The 22888-nt window shown below is 34.3% G+C and overlaps 1 protein-coding gene across 1 annotated transcript; it reads left to right on the top strand.

Annotated features, from left to right (window-relative positions):
• The first annotated feature begins 19545 nt into the window (after window positions 1–19545).
• On the top strand, window positions 19546–21072 carry LOC127812014 (malonyl-coenzyme:anthocyanin 5-O-glucoside-6'''-O-malonyltransferase-like). The gene has a single exon (XM_052352269.1). The coding sequence runs from the start codon at window positions 19589–19591 to the stop codon at window positions 20936–20938; it is 1350 nt and encodes a 449-aa protein (XP_052208229.1). The 5' UTR covers window positions 19546–19588; the 3' UTR covers window positions 20939–21072.
• Window positions 21073–22888: the final 1816 nt, after the last annotated feature.

Genomic DNA, 22888 nt, shown 5'->3' with positions numbered 1-22888 from the left:
AGGCCGTACCGTAGTCTAGCCCAACGTCACCAAACGGTTGACCCCTGCCCCACTGCTCAATAGCTCTAACCAAATCATAAGTAAATCCGAGAAACCTGTAAATAAAACCCGCACGACTAAGAACCTAGTTCCCCAACTGGGTTCGACATCATTCCGAAAGGAATGGGGGCGGTACAAACCCCCGTAGGCTCACAACAAATAAAATTATAGAAGCCTCAGATTTAATTTAAATTAAAACAAATGAATAATAGTTTAACCAATAAGGCAAGGTGCCGAATTAAAGTAAGGGAGGTGATAAAATACAGTAAATCACGGGGTCTTACACGAGAATTAAAGAACACGAGGAGAAGGTGAGGAGCTTTCCTTTACACGGCCGTTTCTTCTCTTTCTTGCACTCCCGCTGCGAAGTAAAACGTTTAATAGCGATTAATAAATCCATGGCTCGCATTAATTAAATCTAACCGCGTAATATAAATAATTTAACAGCCTAAAATCCCACGTAGGCGCACCACAATTAAAATCCCAACGAGTCTCGCATTTATTTTAAATTAATTCACGTTAATAAAATCCTCGAAGCCAGCTTAATAAATTAAATTTAAATCAAACGACTCCAAATTCCATAATTAATAAACGAGCCGAAACAGACGAAGGGAGGGTATAAAATACGAGAAATCACAGGGTTTCTCACGAGAATTAAAGATCAGGATATGAGGGTTGAGAACTTGCCTGAAATCAGCTAATTCCGACCTCCCTCGAGCTCCCGATGCAAATTAAATCATTTCCTAGCAAATAACACAATCGGGACCCAAATTAATTAATTTTAATTGCGTAAAATTTATAATTTAAACATATAATGCTTCTACTAATTTTTACCCACGTACCTGGTCACTTCCCTTGTCGAAAAATCCCAAAAATCCTATTATTTTTTCCTATTTTTCTTTTCTTTCCTTTCTTCTTTTTTCTTCTCCTTTTCTTCTTCTTCTTCTTCTTCTTCTTCTTCCCGCGCCCCTGCTCCTGCGCGCTGCTTCTTCTCTCTTTCTTCTTTCTTTTCTTCTTCCTTCTTTCTTCTTCTTCTTCTTCTTCTTCTTCCTTTCTTCCTCTTCCCTGCGCCTTCTTCCTCGCATGCACCAGCGGCCACCGCCGCTGCCCAACCCCACCAACCGTCGCTGCCCCCTGCTAGCGGCTTCGCTGGCCACCTCGCTGCTGGCGCCGCCACCCATGGTCGCGCGCGCCACCGCGGCCCGTTGCTGCTCTATCGCTGCCCTGTGTTGCCGTCGCCGTCGCTGCTTGCGTCGCCCATGGCTGCGATTTCTTCAAGCCGCAGCTGCTCCTCGTCGCTGCCATGGCCGAGCAAAGCTCGGCCAGCCTCCCATGGCCGCCACCTCCTTCTCTTTCCCTCGTTCGATCTCTCTTTCTCACTCTCTCGGTCTCGATCTCTCCCCCTCAATCTCTCCCTCAACCGAGCCCTCTCACTCCCTGCTCACTCTCTGCTCCCCCTGATCTCTATCTCTCACTCTCTGCTCCTCTGTTCTTCTCTGTTTTCCCTTTGACAAAATGGCCAGTTGCTTAATCCCTACGCACACGCGCACAGCCACAAAATTTTTAAACAAATTAATCAATTTAATTAATTAAATAAATTTAATTTAGATAAATTTAATTTACACTTATATTATTTTTTTGGGATATTACATCGAAAATCAATCTTTATTAGAAGACATATGAAACATGCATGTTGTGTCAAGGATTCAATCTTCACTAAGTTTAGTAATCTCATTAGTTACCACCATAAATTTTCCATCACTACTATTATTTTCAACAATATTAGTTTCACCGGAAGTTTGTGGTTATTTTTCTTTCAGGTCAGATTCTCGTCTCTTAAGTTTGTTCTACAATTTATAACACTCATTCTTTATGTGCCCTTCTTCTTACAATAATTACATGTTTTGTCTTTATTTCTAGATTTGGATCTACTTTTTCCTTTACCACTAGAATTTTAATCATGTGTTCTTCCTCTAATCAACAAACCTTCTCCATGATTTTTAGAATTTCTCAATAATTGCTTATTAATTTTCTCTTTTGAGAACAAAGCATTATAATCTTTATCTAGGATGAGAGCATCACGACTATAGAGTATGGTGTCTATGGAAGTTGAATATGAGACCGGTAGTGTAACATCTCATAATTTTGAAGACAAATAGCAATTATTAATTATGGTATTTGAGATAATTAATGAATGTTTGAGAATTTAGAAGAAAATAATAAGTTATTTTGCTTTGGAGAAATAAGTAATTAATTATCTTACTTTGGAATATTTATGAAATTATTAAATTAGGGTTATATAATTTCCTTACAGTTTTCAGTACTGAATCGACTTATGGAGTGCCCTAGAATCTAGATGTCTAAGGAAAATGATATGGTAGTGACGAGCGTCCCGAGTCAGAATTTATGGTATTAAAAGAAATTGGAATCGAGACAATTTTCGATATAGTTTCGATTTAAACTGAAAACTAAATTATCGTAAGGGACTCTCGGGAAGTCAACAGAACCCTGAGGGGGTTTCGTTTTTTGTGACAATCAACCCTAAGGTGGCTCTGGGATGAAACAAGGGTCCCGCGACGGCGCAGGGACAAAATTGACCTTATCGTGTAACTTTAGATTATTAATTTTGGGTTTTTGATAGTTTAATCCAAATAAAATTTATATTTAAAGGTGTAATTGCAAAATAGAAAGGTTGAAGTGAGATTAAAAATATAATTTATGAATTTATATATATAATTTTCATAATTCCAATTATATAATAAATTATAAGTGTAAATATATATATATGGGTGTATATAAGTTGTGGGTGTATATAAGTGTAAATATATATAATCAGTGGGGGGAAGCACATGAGTGGAAAAGTGGAAGAATAATTAAATATTATAATATATATGTGTAAGTGGGCAGAAAGCTTTAGTGGAAATGACGGGGCAGTTCCATGGGCTATGCTTGGCGCCCAAGCTTTATGTTTATATATAAGGAGTGTATTGTGAGGAAGGAGTGTATTGTGAGGAGTGCTTGGGGGGATTGAAGAATTAGAGAGGAAAATGAGAGAAATTAAGGGAGTGCTTGGGGGGATTGAAGAATTAGAGAGGAAAATGAGAGAAATTAAGGGAGGAGAAGAAGGCATAAGGTAGCTTGATAAAGGAAGAAAAAGATAAGGAAATGGGAGAAATTAAGAGCTTTTGAGGTTATTCGATGTCTAAAAATATTCAGGTAAGTGGGTACAATTATTGGAAGCATTGTTTGTCTAGTTTATAAATTTTTCATAGTTAGATTATATATTTTACACGGTTAAATCTAGTTATTTTGAGCCGCAATCTTATTATGTCCTTAGAAAATATTTTACTTCGCAATGAAAGTATGAAAAAGACAAGAACTGATCATTTAAAGGCAAGTTCTTCTCTTATTTTACAAGTTCAATTCCTCATTTCTCGAGTTTATGTTTTAAATTACAAGTTCTTAATCATCTCCTTATGTTTTTTAGTTCCTATGCAAGTTTTCATAGTTTCTCATATTTTATACCTTCCCTCACCATAACTCGGTTTCATGCATTAATAATGTAAATTCGCGTGGCAACCATTCTGTGATTTATGTGTTATTGATGGGTTTATTGCTGATGAAATAAGTTAAGTAAATGATCACTTGAAGTTGTTGATTACGTCTGTCATGGGGTTTTGTATCGCTCTGTTTCCTTGGAAATAATGCTTATTGGCTAGGGTCTGATTATGCAAGGTGTTGTAACATCTTGCAAATGGATTGGTTACGAGTCTGCCATCTTGCTCTATGTTTTGTGATCTTTGTACAAGTCTCATGCATATTACGTGTGGTTATAATTTTATTTGTGGCATACTAAGCATGAGAGTTAGATGCATTGAGAATTGGGTTCATTATGCACATGCATACTCATGAAATGGTTTTTGAAAATAATATGGTACTTGACGCGCGCAACGGACGAGTTCGCAGGATATATCTGCAAAGAAAGTTTCGGCTCAGAGATGGACTTCGATCCAAGGTTTATGATACGGACTTCGCTTCCAAGTTTATGATAGGGACTTTAGTCCCCGAGTTTCAGACTTCAATCCCAAGGTTATGATATGGACTTCGATCCCAGAGTTTTGGACTTCTGTCCCATGATTATAATTTAAAAAAAAAAAGATTGCATACAAACATGATTGCATTTTACACCACGTTATTCATGATCTTTATTGTTTCTCATCATCTATAAGTCTCATGCTCCCTTTATTTTAGTTATATTTATTGGGTCTTGTGGCTCATTTTCTTGCATCATTCCAAATAAGGGTAATGCTAAAAAAGATGGCGAGTTAAGTGGATCTGGAGCCTTGGGGGTAGAAGTGTGCATAGAGTTGTCTCAACCCAAAAGGTCCTTGAGGGGTTGTTTTGTGTTGTGTATTCTTAAGTTATGCTTGTTCTAGGTTGAACCCCTGAGGGGATATGGTGGGTTTGTGGACCCTAATGTGGTGTGTAATATTAAGTTACGTTTGTGGGTGTGTGGACTCTAATGTATATGTCTATAAGTAAAAATGTATGAGTGTCTTCCGTTGTTATAACAAAGAGGATGTGTAATGCTTTTAGTTGGTTCGAGGTCAAGTTTAGTGGTATTAGATAATTGTCGATAGTCATGTGTATAGGGCTCTCCTGACCTAAAAGATCCTTGGAGGTGAGTGTGGACAGGGGCTCGAATGGGGTGTCTTGTTAGATTTGTGTAGTTGATGCTATGACGTGTATGTACGAGCCTTTGAAATGTGTTTTCCTAATCAGTTTGCTTCCGCTGTTGTAAAAAAAAAAAAAAAATTGAGGTGAAATTTCTGGTTGTTACAAGTAAAGAACATAACAAAATTAAACTCAAATCCTCATCATCATATTTAACTTCCATACTTTCCAAATTAGAAATAATTTTCTTAAAAGTTGTTAAATAACATTAAATAGATGTATCTTCTGTTATTCAATGAGAATACAGTGTCTGTTTGAGATGCAACTCACTGGTTAAGTTTTTCGTCATACACAATTATTTCAGTTTCAACCATAAAACAACAATAATTTTTTCTTTCAAAATATCTTGCAAAATTTGATTCTATAAATGCATATATATTTAAGATAAGGCCTTATGATTCTTATCTCGTTTTTCTTTAGTACTCCATGATTGTGACATTTTTTCAAAACCCAAAAGTGCATCATTTAAATTCATTTGTACCAAAATTAAAAACAAACAAAAAAATACCAAATCTGGGCAAAGAAATAGATCTGGATCTAGGTTGTTCTGGCTGACTGAATTTGAAGTGGGTCTGGAATGGGCCAATGGGTCAACTCTGGGCCCACCAAATTTGAAGCGAGTCATGGATCCAGGCGGGTTGGGTTGGATCTAAATCGGATTTGGGCAAAAAGCTTGGTTACTTTGTTCATGGCGGACAGGGGCAGTCGATTGAAGAACGAAGAAACCGACAGTGAAACTTCAGGCAACCAATAGCGAAAGTAGCAAGAAGCAGATGTAATCGACCGATCAAAGATGGTCAGCCAAGGGTCGCTCGAACTAGTGATCGGAGAAAAGCTATTAATGGTGGACTAAGGCAGATCCGTCGGTGGCATCAATGACAACGGCGGGCAAGGCGACTAGTCAGGAAAAAAGCAGCCGACGGTGTAACTAATGATGACTGAGTCATCAACAGTTGCTAAGCCAATCGGAGAAGATGAAGGGTCACCTAGATCTAGCTAAAGAAGACATTGAAACAGTCGTGTTTCAGTTTGGAAACGGCAATGGTGAACATGGCTCTTAGTGGCGACGGCAGTGGGGACAACAATGGAGGCGGGGGTAGTTGACAACAGCGAGAATGGGCATGTTTGTTGCAACTTAAAAGTTGTAATTTTTAACTTTTAGTTTCAAAAAAGTTGAGATGTAGTGTTTGTTTCAACTTATGAAATTCTAACTTATAGCTTCTACTAGCTTTTAGAAGGGATAGAAGCTGGCTTTTTCAAGACTGGGATACCCCAGCTTTTATAACTTCTGCTTAAATAATTACATTTTTGTGACAATTTTGCCCTTATTTTTAACAAAGAATTACCCTTTTGTCTACACAATCATGAATTTTTCTTCTCCACCGCCATCTCTATTTTCAGATCTCTTCCTCTCTCACACCATCTTCCTCTCTCTCTATACTCTAATTAATTTTTTTATAATACTTAAAACTTATATATATATACTAATTAATTTTTAAATTATTATTCTATAACTATTAAGGATATTATGGATAATTATACAAAAATAAGTTATTTTACAGCTTATGATATCAAACACCATAACTATTTAACTACAACTTCTAAGAAGCTGCAACAAACAGGTCCACAACTTATTCTAAGTTTTAAAAGCTATAATCTAAAAAGCTATAAACTATAATTTCTTTAATTAAGCTGCAGTAAACGGGGCCAGTAACAACAATTGCGCAACCTATGTTCTAACTGAAAGATGATGAAGATGTGCATATCTAATGGTTGAGATCTGTCAAACTTTAATGGTTTGATTCAACAATTTTGGTATCAGTTTGTTACTAATTTTGATAGAAAACAAATCATCAATCACTCAAATAAACACAGAATTTAACGTAAAAAACTTAAATTAAAAAAAATCAGGAGCATAAAGAATAAAATATCATTATAATGATATTGCTATAATAATAATAATATAGCTACAACTAATTCTAGGGCATTGGATATCTATTTATAAACCTAAACTTATCTATAGATATATATAAGAAATTATATCTTGAATCGAATTTGACATGTTAATCACAATCAAATTCGAAATCCTAATCAAACCCAAATTAGGAATTCCAATCATAAATAAATTTAGATTTTGAGTCACACTTATCACACTAAAATATATACTTGAGTATAAAAAATACTTGCAACATCCTAAAAATTACATTTACCTCCATTAAGATTATAAGACATATAATAGTTTCCCTTTTGCAATATCTCTCTTCTATCTCTTTTACTTGCCATGTCTCCTCTTAGATGACTAGGTTGGAGCATTGTGAGATCTACTAACAATCTATTTTAATTATGGTTGAACTTATTAGGTTTGGTCATGGTTGAACCAAACTATGGAGAGGAGGGAAATAATCGATTGGGGTTTTTTCTCTTCTTTAACCAATGCAAGAGGTTTCCTATTGTAGTAGCAGAATAGGAAGAAGAAAAAAAAAAGAAAAAAAAAAAAAAATGAAGAGAAATAATGGAATAAAAGGCACAAAAGAGATAGATTGAAGTTGTCAATAGTAAAAATTTCTTTAGAGAAGAAGAAAAAGAACAAGAAGACTAACTATCAATTATGGATTCTTAATTTTTTTATTTTGTATTTAACTTGACTTCATTAAGTACAGATTAATGATAATTTTAACTTAATTAATATCAGTTGTAGGGGAGACGCATCATAGTTATTTTGGAAAAGTTTAGAGACTAAATTGGAATAAAATAAAGTATATGGGGGTATTCAGGCTAAAAGCACAAAGTATAGGTGCATACAATCAATTTACCCATAGTTTAGTTACCGGGTTAGCTCTCACTTAAAAAACAAAAAAAAAGTTTAGGGTGTAACTTGACAAAAAATAAAAATAAAAATCAAACAAAGTAATTATACTAAAGGCTCAAAATAAGAGATGTATGACCAATTTGGTCAATATTTTATCTCCAACTAAATAGAGTTTTTTTTTAAAAAAAAATAAAAATATTATTTAAACACTTAAGTTTGACATTTTTACTAATATTTTGTTTTAATGTCTTATATATTTATATTGATATGACACACAATACAAGATATTAATGCACAATATCGCAACAAGTGTTAAATTTAAATATTTAAATAATATTTTTTATATTTAAATATGCTAAATCAACATTTCCAATACAAAATAGAATGTTATGTTACTTTTAGTTATTGTAATTCACCTATTTGTTAGTTTTCATATTTTCAAGGTGTTTTTTGGTCCAAATTTAGATAGAAAAAAGAAAAAAAAAAAAAAAAAAGAAGGCTCCATAAGTTAAACTCCCAACTTATTATATAGGGGAAGTCAAAAATAATGAATAAAACAACACATTAACTCATGAATCAAAGGGTCGGGTCTGATGAACTCTTGAGATTTTTTGAGATCTTAATAATCACCTCAAGATATCGACAAGCTACATAAAGTAGAAAATTCACAAGCAATATGATAATTCAACATCAATATCATGTCTAATAAAACAAGCCCAACTCAATCCTACTATCATGACCAAAATATCAAACTAGGCCTGAACTTCTATGTGCAAGCAATATGACGCTTCACTACTATAAGTACAATAATCCATCTTTATGATAAATATGATTTCAAAGCATAGATTAAGTGATTGGGTCATAATAAATTAAAATTTGTATTAGTAAATTATGAGTTTAACTCCTTGTCTTGCACAAGTGAGGTAAAAACTCCACCTATAATTTATCTCCTCTGTCGAAATCAAGAGCACGAGTGACGAGAGACTATGCAAGAGCGATATTCCTAACAAAGGGTAAAAAAAAAAAAAAAAGCTCAAATCTTCTCAAGAATTTATAAATTTATCCAAACATTTTAATTTTATCAATTATATCCCAACTAAGTACAATTTTATTCAATAGGTAAAATCAATTTAGGAGACGTATGTGGTAAGACACATGTCATAATATATATATATATATATATATGAGTAAAACTCACTTGTATAATTTTTTTTTATATGTGTATATATGGCTCTCACATGTGTATTTTTTTTATGACAGGTAACGTGCCACATTAGTAATGACACATGTCTTCTAAATTGATTTCAAGTGTTAGATAAAATCGTACCCAATTGAGTCAATTAAAATACAACTGTCAAAATTAAAATGTTTAGATAAATTTACAAGTTGGCACAAAAAAAAGTTTGAATTTTTCTTAATACTATAAAAAAAAGGTAAAAAAATGGCCCTACCAAAAGTATTTTTTTCTTTTTATATAAAAACACTCCCGGAAGGGCATACTTTTAAGCTAAATAGGCTTTTTTAAGTGAGTGGTTTTAAAGGCAGAGCATCTTTTTGCTCTATCTATAGTTGAAGAGACGAGGAAAGTTGAGGGTAGAGACGAATTTTTAAAAATATTATAAAATTTTAAACTATTTACAAAATGCTACTTTTTAAAATAATTTAACAAATTACTAACAAACATCCACCTAAGCATTCCATGCTAGAAAATGAGTTCTAGTATGGATTTCACGTACTGGCAGTAGTGAGTTTTAGAAGAACTACTTAATACCACTAGTGAGTTCCTAATGCCCCAACACTTAGACAAATTTTTGTGAGTTACAATAGATTTTGGTTAGTTTTCCCCAAGTGTGTTGTCTCTAAATACTCTCTATGCTTAAAAAAAATTTACTCTCTTGAATATCACATATATATAGGTGTTTTTCATTTGTGGGATGCTACTTCAGTACTTAGTGCATCCAATCCGAACCATCATTTCTCATTCTAGGAGTATTGAGACCAACTCGAACTTATTTGACTACAAAGGTTATTTAGAGGCAACACACTTAGTAACTTATAAAAATTTGGCTAAGTATTGGGCTCAAAAAGTTCGCTACTAGCGAGTTCTATGTCCATAAAATCTAAGTTATAACTCTCTTTCCCCGCATGAAATGCTTAGGTGGATGAATTATAGTAGTTTGTTAAATTATTTAAAAAATATGATATTTGTTAAATAATTTATATATTTATAGTATTTTTAAAATTTCTCTATAGATAGATTTTCTTTTTATTTATTTAGGGTAATTTTGCTAAGGTGATGTATGTAGAGAGGACTACTTTATTATGAGGATGTTATCTTTCTTAGATTTTAAGCCAATCATAAAAAACCCCTTTCCAAGTGTGTTTATGCTAAATTTTTGCTTGAACGTGGATACAAGAACTTCACTTTAAAACATCTTTATGGAGAGTGTTTTCTTAGTAAAAGAGAATTTCATTAAAATTTTAAATAAATAATTTATTTTTAAATCATAATATTATTTTAAAGAAAATTTTGATAAATTTGACCATAGTACATGCAATTATAACTCTTCTTGTTATTATTTGAATACAACAATAAATTTATTTATCAAAAATTTTGTCATCAAACTACTAGAAAGAAAATGATCAAAAGATGTTGAGTGTTCAATACATAAGCTTTTTGATATTTAAATCAGACGCCGGAGGCTAGCTTGAAGGCAAAACTTTAATGGGTATTTGAGATATATTTTTTTGGAACGCGGGTTCACTTGTTTATAGAAAAGCCTGAAAATTTAAGATAAGCATTCATGATATTTTGAGGTTGATTAGGATTAGAACTTTTAATGAATAAACTCTACTCTTTACGAGATTTTTGGAAGGATTTTTGACTATCAAAATTATTTATTTGCATGTCTTTACAGAGAACACCCTATGGGAGGAGACCCTTCCATTGGGAAAGTCTCTTTGAATCACTACAAAAATATCAAATTTTAGTGGTGGCATTTTTTGTATTTTGCGAGAGTTTTAACTATCACAGATATAGCCATCGCGAAGTATTTAGCGTTTATTTTCAGCAACCACCGTAAATTATATTTTTTGTGGTAATTTTAAAACATTTAGTGGCAGTTTTAAAATCATTCCTAAAAAATGCTAAAATCATTGAGCTTTAGTAGTGGTTTTGAAACCACCACTATTTTTAGCGCGCACTCGCTTGGCCGCCTGTGTGCCCTACGTGGCAATGTTAGAATTTTATTCCAATTGCCTTTCCCCTTCCCTAGTTTTGATTCCAAGACCTCCTGCATACGCGAACCTAGCCAATCTGTGAAGCCTCCTTATTATATATCCGCACATTTTAATTATATACTAATCCAACCACTATTTTCTAGAATTACATTTTATATTTTTAGAAGTCCAGCCCACACAAATAAATTAAAAATAAATTTAGTGGAATAAATTAAAAATATATTTTAAAATAAAATAAATTAAAAATTTGGCATCAAATACCATTTAAAATAAATTAATTGATTAAATTAAAAATATATTTGTAAAAGAATAATGGAATAAATTAATTGAATTAAATTAAATAAATTAATAGATTAAAAAATAAAAAGAAGAGTTAACATATTTTTTAAAAATTTTCTTTTTATAAATTATCAAATTTTTATATATTTTTAAAATAAATTTTATTTTTTAATTATTAAATTATTTTCTAAATTTTACAGCTGTTTCACAAAAACCAAAGTAAAATTTAATTTTTTAATTAATTTAGCAACGATTCTTCAAAATCACCATAAATGTTAATTTAATTTAATTTTTTAATTATTTTCTAAATTTTGCTTCAATTTTTTCAAAATCGTCGTAAAATTTAATTTTTATTTTTTAATTATTAAATTATTTTTTAAATTTTATAACAATTTTTAAAAAATTATCGTAAAATTTAATTTTTTTAATGAAATTAGCGGCAATTCCTCAAAATAGTTGTAAATGTTAATTTAATTTAATTTTTTAATTATTAAATTATTTTCTAAATTTAATTGTGACTTTTCGAAAATCGTCACAAAATATTAAAAAAAACGTTTTAAAATATTATGTTTTGCGATAATTTTTAAAATAATTATTAAATATCAGTTTTTTTTTTTTTTTGTAGCGAACCTCTCTAACTATTTTCTTTTGGACTTCTGATCGTTCTTCCTAGGCCAGGTCCTTCTTGTTTTGACACCTCACTTGTAAAAAGTACAATTACAATGATATATTTATTTTATCATTGATGGAAGTAAATTAAAATGACTCATCAAAATATCTATACAAATAATATCTATCTCATTTCATTTTAACACAATACTTCTATGCAAATTTCTTTTAAGAATATATCTTTTTCAAAATCACTACTTAAACATTTTGAATTGACACTTTATATGATATTCTTATATTGATGTATCATATATTTACATTAATTAAATATATAATATAATATATTAATATGAAAAATATTATATCAAATATCACTCTTAAGTATCTAAATAGCATTTTCGATACCTCTTACAAAATTTTATACTAAGTAATATTATTCAAAAGGAAAAACACTTTTTACCAAGCTGAGAAACATGAGTAATGCTATTTGGCCACTCTCAGTGTCACCCTTGGGTAAATTAAAAAATTTACCCATTGAGGCAATTACTAGCATACTCTCAATTCTAAGCCAAAAGCCCGTGCAACCTTTCTTCTTACTCATTCTCACTTTCTCCCACACAACGTTTCCTCTCGTTTCGGCCCTATCTTTTTCTCTTTCTTTCTCTTCCACGCTTCCTTTCTTCCCCTTCTGGCCGTCAAGCTCATCATCTCCCACCCATACGACTGAGCCTCCTCAATTGCAGCAGCTTCCGCGGCTCCTCCATTACAGCAGCTCCCACCCCCCCTCTCTCTCGTCCGTCACACATCTCCATTGGCTTCGATCTAGAAAGAGATAAGTCTTTTAAACCTATCCATAATGATTTTTAGCACGGATCTATAATATATATGTTTATACATGCTATTTGGGTTTGGCTGAAACTTTAACCTTAGATCTACGGAAATTCGGCTATTGGATCTTGCTGATTTTTTGGTATGTTGGTTGATGGGCCCTTGGGTGTCGGGTTGTTTCCTCTGATCGCTTAAAACCACTGGCCACGATGGTTGGTGGCGACTGTCAATGCGTATATAAGCAGGTGTTGGGTTTGCTCGAATGTTTAAGCTTAGATTTAAGGAGATTTGGCCATTGGATCTTGCTGGTTTTTCAATATGTTGGTCGATGGGCCATTGAGTGTTGGGTGGTTGCCTCTGATCTTCGGAAACCACTGGCCACGATGGTTGGTGGCGACTGACAGTGCATTTTTTAGTTGCGGTTGAAAATTAAAGATCAGATCTACGAAAATTTAACTGTTAAATCTGGCCCACTTTTGTGTATGTTAACCTTCTTGACTTGATGTTTCTAAAGATATGTTATGATTGTGAAAATTTTCGACCGTCGATGGTCACCGGTGGTCGCTAGTGGCGATAATTGTGGCTAGTTAGGGTGTTTTTGTGCATACATACATACATGTATACGTACATATATATTCCCTTTCTGCTTTAGTTTTTATTTTTTGCATATGTTGTTTATGGTGATGATGATGATGATGATTTGGTTATTGAAATGGAAATTAAAAAACATGATTTGTTTTGGGTTGCAAAAGAACATGATTTGTCTTTTTATTATATTTTGTGTGTATCCAGATGTTAAGAAGGGGTTTGGTGTCTCCTTTGTGAAGGAGAGGGAGAATTGGGCTTATATGATGGGGTCAACGAACAAATTCAGCCTCTGACGAATGTAGTGGGGAAAGAGTTGTAGACGATGCTAAGATACAAATCAGTTTAAATATTACTTTGTAATTATTTTAGTTTATGTTACGTGGATGTTGATGATTTAGTTATTTGGATGGTGATGTTGAATGTGATATTTAATTATGGGTTTGTATTGCAAGGTTGATGGATAAGTGATATTTTGGATATTGTGAAGGTTAAAATGAAATGATTGGTTGAAATTTGAATGTAAAAAAATTGAATTGATTTGTATTTGTTTTGTGGATCTTTGAAGTTAAATTATTAGGTTTAATTAAGAATTGAATGGTAGATAATTATTGATAATTTTATTGAATTTAGGTATTTATTAATGTGTATATATATTTTAAATTTATATTAAATAAGATAAAAAAATTATTAACTCAATTTGAACTATATCAATTTTTTTCGATAATAAATTAATTTCGTCTTCACTCTTTAAAATGAAAATGTTTTAATTTCAATCTAACCTAATAAAGTTAACTATATTTGGATACGCACAAAACATAATAAAGAAAAATCAAACTCACTGAATATACGAATTTAAATTCAACCATATAATTCTAAGTAAAAATACTTATTTTATCCATTGTTTGTTTTTTTCACATTAGTTCCAATAAGATAATTTTTAATTTCTTATGCTTATGATCAGCCTTCAAGAATCTAATCTTCAGTATTTAAAATATTTTTTTTAATAACTCAATTTGGCTCTATCGATTCCTTTTGATAATAAATATTTTAAGTTTAAAAAATAATATTTATTTATTATTCTTAATTCAAAAAACGTATTATAAAAAAGAAAAAAGAAGATAAGTAAATTTTTTAACCTAATATAATACAAAATATTTTATTATTTCATATTCAAATCTAAAATAATAAGATGTTATTTCAAATAATTTTCATATAAACAATCTTTATTCATTATTCATTCTCACCTCTTTGTTGATAATGTCAGTGATGTTCTTTAATTCATTAAAATTAATTAATGACAAATTAAAAATCAAGTTAATACTTGTTATGAGTAAAATTATGTTTAATTTATTTTTAATATATATAAAATAAATAAATAAAACTAAAAAAATAAAATTACTAAATGATACATTAAATTTTTTATTTTTAAATAAATTAAAATATAACATAAAAAATCAACACAAAAATATAATAAACAAATCATGTCTCTCTTAACACCATCTTGCAATCTGTCTCCCTCATCATTGACTTTAGCCCTATTCCCATTTCATTCGCTGGCGAGTGAATTCCTTTTGCCGGTCTTGTCACATAGGCTTGATTATTTATCTCCTTCGCGAATGAGACCCCAAACTCCCTTCTCAACATCTGGATGTGTACACAACACAATGAAAAAATAAATCATGTTCTTTTACAATCCAAAACAAATCATGTTCTTTAAATTTCATTTTAACAACTAAATCATCGTCATCATCACCATAAAAAAATTAACATAAACAAACAAAAAAACTAAAGCACAAGAAAAGATAATATATAAATATGTATGTATGTATGTATGTACACACAAAAACAACCAAAACTAGCCACAACCATCGCCACAAGTGCCGCTGCCAACCACTGCCAGCCAGAGATTCCCTCAATCAGAGCCTGCCATTAGAAATTCCAAGTCAAGAAGGTTAACACACACAAAAGTGAACCACATTTAATGGTTGGATTTTTGTAAATTTGATTTTTAATTTTTAGCCACAACTTAAAAACGCATTGCCAATCGTCACCACCCATTGTGGTTAGCGATTTTCAACAATTAAAGGCAACCACTCGATACCCTTATCCCAATCAATGAACATACCAAAAAACCAGCAAAATCTAACAAACGAATCTCTCCAGATCTAAGGTTAAACTTTCGACCAAACCCAATACCCGCTTATATACGCATTGTCAGTTGCCACCGACCACTGTGGTCGATGGTTTCCGGCAATCAGAGGCAACCACCCAACACCCAAGAGTCCATCGACCAACATACCTAAAAACAAGCAAGATCCAACAACCGAATCTTCGTAAATTTAAGTTTAAAGTTTCGGCTAAATCTAAATAGCGCGTATATATACGTATATATCATGGATCCGTACTAAAAATTATTGTGGATAGGTTTAAAAGACTTATCTCCTTCTAGATCAGGGCCAATGGAGACGTGCAACAGACAAGAAAGAGAGAGTTGGAGCTACTGTAATGAAGGAGATGCGAAAGCTGCTACAATGGAGAAGGCTCAGTTGCACGTGTAATATCCTCAAATTTTGAAAATACTAATAAAAGAATAAATTAAATTAATTTAAATTAATTAAATTAATGTTTTAATTTGAGGCGGTGTGCGTGTGTTGTAGATAAAAAAAAAAAGAGAGAGATATTTTTCTCTCACATGGAAGCTTCTGACCGAATGGAGAAATCAGAGGAGAGAAACAGAGAGTGAGACATAGAGGGAGCGAGCAGAGAGAGAGCTCACGAGAGATTGCAAAGGAGAGAGCTGATGCGAGAGAGGGAGAGAGAGACGAGGTGCAAGGCGGCCATGGAAGCTGCCGAGTGAAGCTCGGCCATGGCAGTCGAGTGAACCAGTAGCAGCGGCAAGCTTCTTCCCCTTCTCCTCTACCTTGAATCGCTGTTATAGTGGGTAAGTAGGGTCCAAGGTGAGTGTCAATTACTGTTGCACAGTGAAGCTAACTGTAACTATATAATATATATATATATATATATATATTGAGCACAGTGAGTACACCGTGGGTGGGTGTATTTGGCTTTTGGGCTGTGAGTGTAGCGTTGTATGCGCGTGTTCAGTGTGTTCAGAGCCAAAGCAAAGGTCCTTGGCCGAGAGTGAGCAGGTCCCTTTTTCCTTCCTTGTTGCTCCTCCAATATTTGTGAGTATATATATATATATATATATGTGCAGTGGGTGGCATCGGTTTCGTGGGTGAAAGAATTTACTGGTGAGCAGGTGTGTGATTACCCAAGTGTTTGAGGTTTGAGGTAGTGTAGCCATGAGTGTAAGGAGCTTTGTAAGTGTGTAAATGTGTAGGGGCAGTGAGTAGGAGCTTTGGTTGGGGGTAGAAGATGCTCCACATTGAAGGTGTGTGAGTGTAATACCGTGTGTGTGTTCAGTGGGTGTGTTTTGTTTTATATTAATATTGTTATTGTTAAAGTTATTGTTATTGTAAAGATAAGATTAATAGTAGTAAATAATAATTTTTATTGTTAGCTCCTGGTGATGCTCTCGCTGGAGATGGAAGGTGACCCATGTATATTTAATAGTGTATATTAAGTGTTTATATATAGATATAAATAATAGTAAATAATATATATATTTGTATATTAAGTGAGTTTGTGGTGAATTCGTTATGAGCTAATTAAGTGAGCTTGCTGTGTCAGTGCGTGTCTAAAACACTAAAGGAAATGACCTTGGATCATGTGTGCAAGGGAAAAATAATAGAATTTTGGGAGTTTTCGGCAAAGGAAGTGATCATGTACGTGGATAAAAATTAGTAGAGCGTGATATGTTTAAATTATAAATTTTTCGTGATTAAAATTAATTAATTTAGGTCCCGGTTGTGTTATTTGTTAGGAAATGATTTAATTTGCATCGAGAGCTCGAGTGAGGTCAGAATCAGCTGGTTTCAGGCAAGCTTCTCACCCTCTCCTCGTGTTCTTCAATTCCTATGAAAGACTTCTTGATTTCCTGTATTTTATCTTCTCCCTTACTCTAATTCGGCATCTCGCCTTATTTGTTGAGTTATTATTCAGTGTTTTAAGTTAAATTAAATCTGAGACATCTAAAGTTTTATTTGTTGTGTGCCTACGGGGGTTTGTACCGCCCCCACATCTTTCGGGAATGATGCTGAACCAGTTTGGGGACTAGGTTCCTAGACGTGAGGGTTTATTTACGATTTTATTGGGTTTTCTTACAGTTTTTCTCAGATTTATTTATGGTTCGGTTAGAGTTATCGAGCAGTGGGGCAGGGGTCGGTTGTTAGTGACGTTGGGGTAGACTATGGTACGGCCCTGAAGTGGACCGTCGGGTGGACACCCCTAGTCACTGGCCGTTGACCGGTGCCGGGCATTGCTGACTAACTCTGCCGGTATGTGATTTACTGCATGAGTAGATACATCGTATTACTGTTCATGATTTGATATGCACATGGGTACGGGATGCATGTTGGGATATTCATTTATTGAGTATGCTTGGACACGGACATTCTAGCTTGATTAGGTTGCATCCAGCGCGGCATATGCATGGCGTGTGGTTTACTATGTGGGCGGAGCATGGCCTGATGCCTGGATGTATGGGCGCCTTGTATCACGTTGATGCTCACTACGCCATTGCATTTCTATGTGCATTGCATGGATACTGGTAGTATTTAGTTCTCGGACGGGAGTACCGTTCCGAGGGAGCCTATGGCTCGGTTGTCGGGAGTACTGACGGATACGGGTGACGGGAGTACCGACCTGGGATTGCGTGCACAGGTTTGTTGCAGATATTTGTTGCCTTTCAGGGCAGCGGCAGGTTGGTATGGGACTTGGGTGCCAAGTGTCTTATGTGGGCCCCAAGGACCGGTATGTGCTTTTATTTTGTTATGTTATTGAGCTGTTGTGTTGTAGCGTCTCATGGCTTGTGTGTACCTGGGGGTTTATTTTGGGGAGAGTTTTCTGGTTATGTTCAGCCTTTCTTTCTTTATGCTTGCTGAGTCTCTCGACTCACCTTACTTTCCATCATTCCAGGTAGTGGCGACGTGAGCCATGGCAAGAGAGTCAGCTTTAACGACAGAGTCGGTGTGGTGTACAGGCAGTCTCGTCAATCCCTATCCACTCTGATGTCTAAGTAGAATTTGCTCTATTATTTTGTACTGTGCCAGGTGTTTTCTCGAGTCTTGTGTATGTCGGCACAGGAGTTCGTATTCGTTTATTTATCTTGTGACCGCTGTGTTAGCGGGGTACCCATAGTGCATGCATGTCTTGAGCTTTGCTTCCGTTGTTCTTATTTTCGTGTATGCATGCTGGAGTGGTCTTTGTCTCTTGTTTCATTATTTTTCTCCTCCCGTAGGCGCTCCCGTTCGGGTAGTCCCGACAGTTAGGCTATCCAGGCGGGGGTGCTTACAGCATGGGTGGGAAACGATGAGCTTGACGGCCAGAAGGGGAAAAGAGAGAGAGAGACGATTGTTGGACTCAAAGGGACGCTAGAGCTTGATCAAATGCACGGGAGAGAGAAATGAGGGATAGACAATCGAAACAAGCCAAAGAACCTTTGGAGGCTTTGTTGTATGGACATGAGAGAGAGAGAGAGACGACTAGAAGGGGCAAAACGAATGTTGGAGATGTAGTCGCATAGGCGAGAGAGAGAAATGAACTGATTTTTAGTGTAGGGGAGACAAAGAGAAGAAGAAGAAATTTAGGCTACGTTCTCTTTGCTTTTTAATTTTTAATTTTGAGTTTTGAATTCATTTTCAATTTTCTGTTTTGGTAGTCTGTTTTTATAAAATTGAAAACGCGTTCTCTTTATCATTTTGAAAAACTATTTCTCAAAACAGAAAATTAGAAAACGCGTTCTTTTTGAAATTTTGAAAATAATTTTTTAATAATATTTTATTCAATAAATTTGATTATTAAATATTTAATGTTAATATATTATTAAAAAATACATATATTTTAAAGTTAATGAATTTTGTAATATTTTTTTTCATTATAATAATAAAATATAAATAAATAAATAAATATATTTTGAATTTAGTGTTTATTTTGAATGAAAACACTCAAAATAATTTTTTGTTATTTTGAGTTTTCTTTATAATTTTTTTTATTTTCAAAAATATATTTTAAAAAATGAGAACGTATTTTTATTATTTTAAAAAAATAAAAATTAAAAATAACTTAAAAATAGTAAAAATAATGCAACCTTAAATTTTGTTGCTTTTGAATTACTCTTTCCGTTGAAAAAATTGTAAAATTTTACTCCTAAATGTCGTGACATCTCATCAAAATATCACCATATTTCATGGGGTGACACTGAGGGTGACAGATAGCGTTACTAGAGAAACAAAATATCCGCCCATCCCACCCCTTCGTGTCTATTTCCCCACAGAAGGTACCCCAACGCCCCCAAACACACACACACACACACACACTCTCTCTCTCTCTCCCTCACTCATGGCTTCTTCCCCACAGAAGGTGCTGAAAGTGCTTGAAGAATGGAAAATCTCTCCACCACAAGGCTCAGTCCCTTCCACCACCTTACCACTCACCTTCTTCGACATTCCATGGCTTCTCGTTCCCCCATCCCAACCCCTCTTCTTCTTCCCCCTCGCCACCACCGCCGCCACCTTCACCCACTCCATCCTCCCCACCCTCAAGCTCTCCCTCTCCATTGCCCTCCAACGCTTCTTCCCCCTCGCCGGAAACCTCTCAGCCCCGCCGCAGCCCTCTAAGCCCCAGCTCACCTACTGCCTCGGCGACTCCGTTTCCTTGACCGTCGCCGAGTCCAACGCCGACTTCGTCCACCTCTCCGGCCACCACCCCAGAGCCGCCCATGAGGTCCACCGCCTTGCGCCGCCGCTGCCACTTCCGTCCTCTCTCCTCGCAGTCCAAATCACTGTCTTCCCAGTGAGCGGCGTTTGCATTGGCTTCGCATTGCGACACGTGGCGGCAGACGGTAGGACGTTCCACAACTTCTTGAAGGCTTGGGCGTCCATTCACAGACTGGGACTTGGGCTCGACAGTCTCTCGCCGAGCCTCAATCCGAGCCTCGATAGGCTCGTGATAAGAGATCCGAACCTGCTCGAGGCTGTCTTGTTGAAGCAATGGTGGAGCCTAAGAAGTTCTCAAGGGCATTTCATGGCGGACAGAGGCGTGAGTTCAGAAGACATGGTTCGGGCCACTTTTGTTATGGGTCGACCCGAGATGGACAAGCTCAAGCATCTGATCCTGATCCGGTCCAAGAAATTATTCGGGTCCGACCCGTTGTACCTATCCCCCTATGTGATTGCTTGTGCAGTTATATGGGTGTGTTTGACCAAAGTGAACGGAGGCGGCTCCCCCGAGGAGCCACATTACTTCGGGTTCATCGCGGGCGGCATTACCCGGTTGGGTTATTCGGTACCCGTCAATTACTTGGGTAACTGCGTTTCCTTTGGCCGATCGACTGCACAGGGGGCTGAGTTGGTGGGAAAAGACGGCATTGTGGTTGCGGCGAAAGCCATAGGCGACACGGTGAAGAGGTTGAACGGGGCGGTGTTGGGAGGCGCGGAGAGTTGGATCTCGGATTGGAAGGAGATGTTCGGTTCGGAGCTCCATGTAATGGTTACCGGGTCTCCGAAGTTGGATCTTTACGGTTTGGATTTCGGTTGGGGCGGGCCCAAGAAGATAGAGGAAATATCGATAGATAGGACGGGGGCAGTGTCTCTGGCTCGGAGTACAGGCTTGGAAGGGGGCATTGAGATAGGTTTGGCCCTCCCTACTGCCAAAATGGAAGCTTTTAGTTCCCTATTCAATTGTTTCTAAATGGTGTGTTAGTTTTGCATTTTGCTAAAATAATTTCCCATTATCCTGAATTTTAATGGCCTGTCGCTGGATTTTTTTTTTCTTTCTACATATTTATTGTTTTTTTAGTACATTTATTAAGACTCTTATAATAATTTTTTATGAAAATATTATATAAACACTCAAATTTGACACTTATAGTAACACTTTGTATTTGTGGTTAAATATTCATTAGTGATTATTTATTATATTGTGAATAATTACTGATTAGTAAATAATTATTAGTGTGTATCTAACCATCGATATATGAGTATTATTATAAGTGTTAAACTTAAATATCATGTAACATTTTTGTTTCTTTTTTAAGTGTTTGTCTTTCTTATTACATTTGAACTTTGAGAAATTAAAATAACTAATAAGGGGTTGAAATACAAATTTTCACCATGTAATAAATAGGGTATTTAAAAAAGAATAAATTACAAGGACTTTAAATATTAAAAATAAATTATATAAAGTTTTATAAGAATAGGAAAAATCCTAAAAATTTTACGAAGAATTTATCTTTTCTAAGTTGAAAATAAAACTTTAACAAAGTTTATTCATTGATTATTTAAGATATTTGAAGAAGAAAATCTTATTATGAGACATTTGGAACACAATAACCCAATTGTTAAAAGGTATGCTGCTTAAACTTAGGATATCGATTCACAAATTAGAAAAGCAACTTTGCTTGTGATTGTGTCCAAAAAGTGGTCCAAAAGTTTATTAAAAGAAGAAATTCACAAAAATAGATCATAAGTGTATAAAGTTATCTGATGATAGAGAGACATCAGCTGAATGATCAAGACTAAATGATTGAGAGAATGAGATAATTGAGTGATATCACCTGAGAGCTCTCTTGAGACCTTCAAGAGACCTTCTCAGGAATGTATACATTATTTAGTCATTATTATTCAAGAGATTCTCATAGGTCACTTAAACTCGGAAGCCTCTCTTTCAACTGCACGAGAGATCTTTTCGAGACGTTACAAACGCCAAGTTACCTAATCTCTAGATATTGTTCATGCGAGACTGTAAAGAACATAGACAATCCTACCTCTAATAGTCTCGCCTACAAATCCTAAAAGGAGCTCAAAATGTCTGTCGAGGATTGTAGCTTTCCCTCTATCGATCAGTTTCTTACTCCTTATAAATGACAAACTCTTAAGCCTTATTTAGTAAATGTACGCTCAATTTTATTCAGACTATAACTCCATTTACTTTTTTTTTTTTGTATTCTATACTCTTATACGAAGACTTACTTAATCATTGGAGGGTACGTGTAGAAAGTTACCCGCGCTCCTAATCAATTTCTTCTTTATTAGTCACTCATAGACTTTGATTGAAACACTCTCTTACTATAAAAAGAATTATTATTATATTTTGATAATAACACTTATAAAGTATAATTATTTTTTAAAATAAATAAATAAAATTATTTTTTTTAAAAAATATTAATTAAATATTTTTTATTTTTAATAAAACACTTATTGCCAAACACTACTTTTACTTTTACTAAAAGCAATGCATTACTTCAAGCGAAATTACTTATCCACAACACGACAAAAAAGTGTCACGATCATGTTCTAAATTATTAACATGAGAGATAGGACGAAGAGGAATTCTATCGCTATCCATGCAGGCTGAGTTGAGAGTTGTGATAATCACTCGTTTTCCCAGGTGTGACACGTGGGTGATAATGGATCTGATTTTTTTAATTTTAAATAAATTATACTTAATATTTTTTAAATTAGATAAAAAGATACAAACACTATTGATAGTGTGTTTTATTGACTTTACAACTCTACCTATATATATATATTTTATTATTCTCATTTTATTCTCTCCATATATTTGATGAATTGACTATGAGGAGGGGATATTTTACTAAAGGTAAAATTACTATACTATCTTCGGAGATTACCAATCTGG

This window comes from Diospyros lotus, chromosome 10 (assembly GCF_014633365.1).
Source record: "Diospyros lotus cultivar Yz01 chromosome 10, ASM1463336v1, whole genome shotgun sequence".
Taxonomy (NCBI): domain Eukaryota; kingdom Viridiplantae; phylum Streptophyta; class Magnoliopsida; order Ericales; family Ebenaceae; genus Diospyros; species Diospyros lotus.
This window is presented reverse-complemented; position numbering and strand designations above follow the sequence as displayed.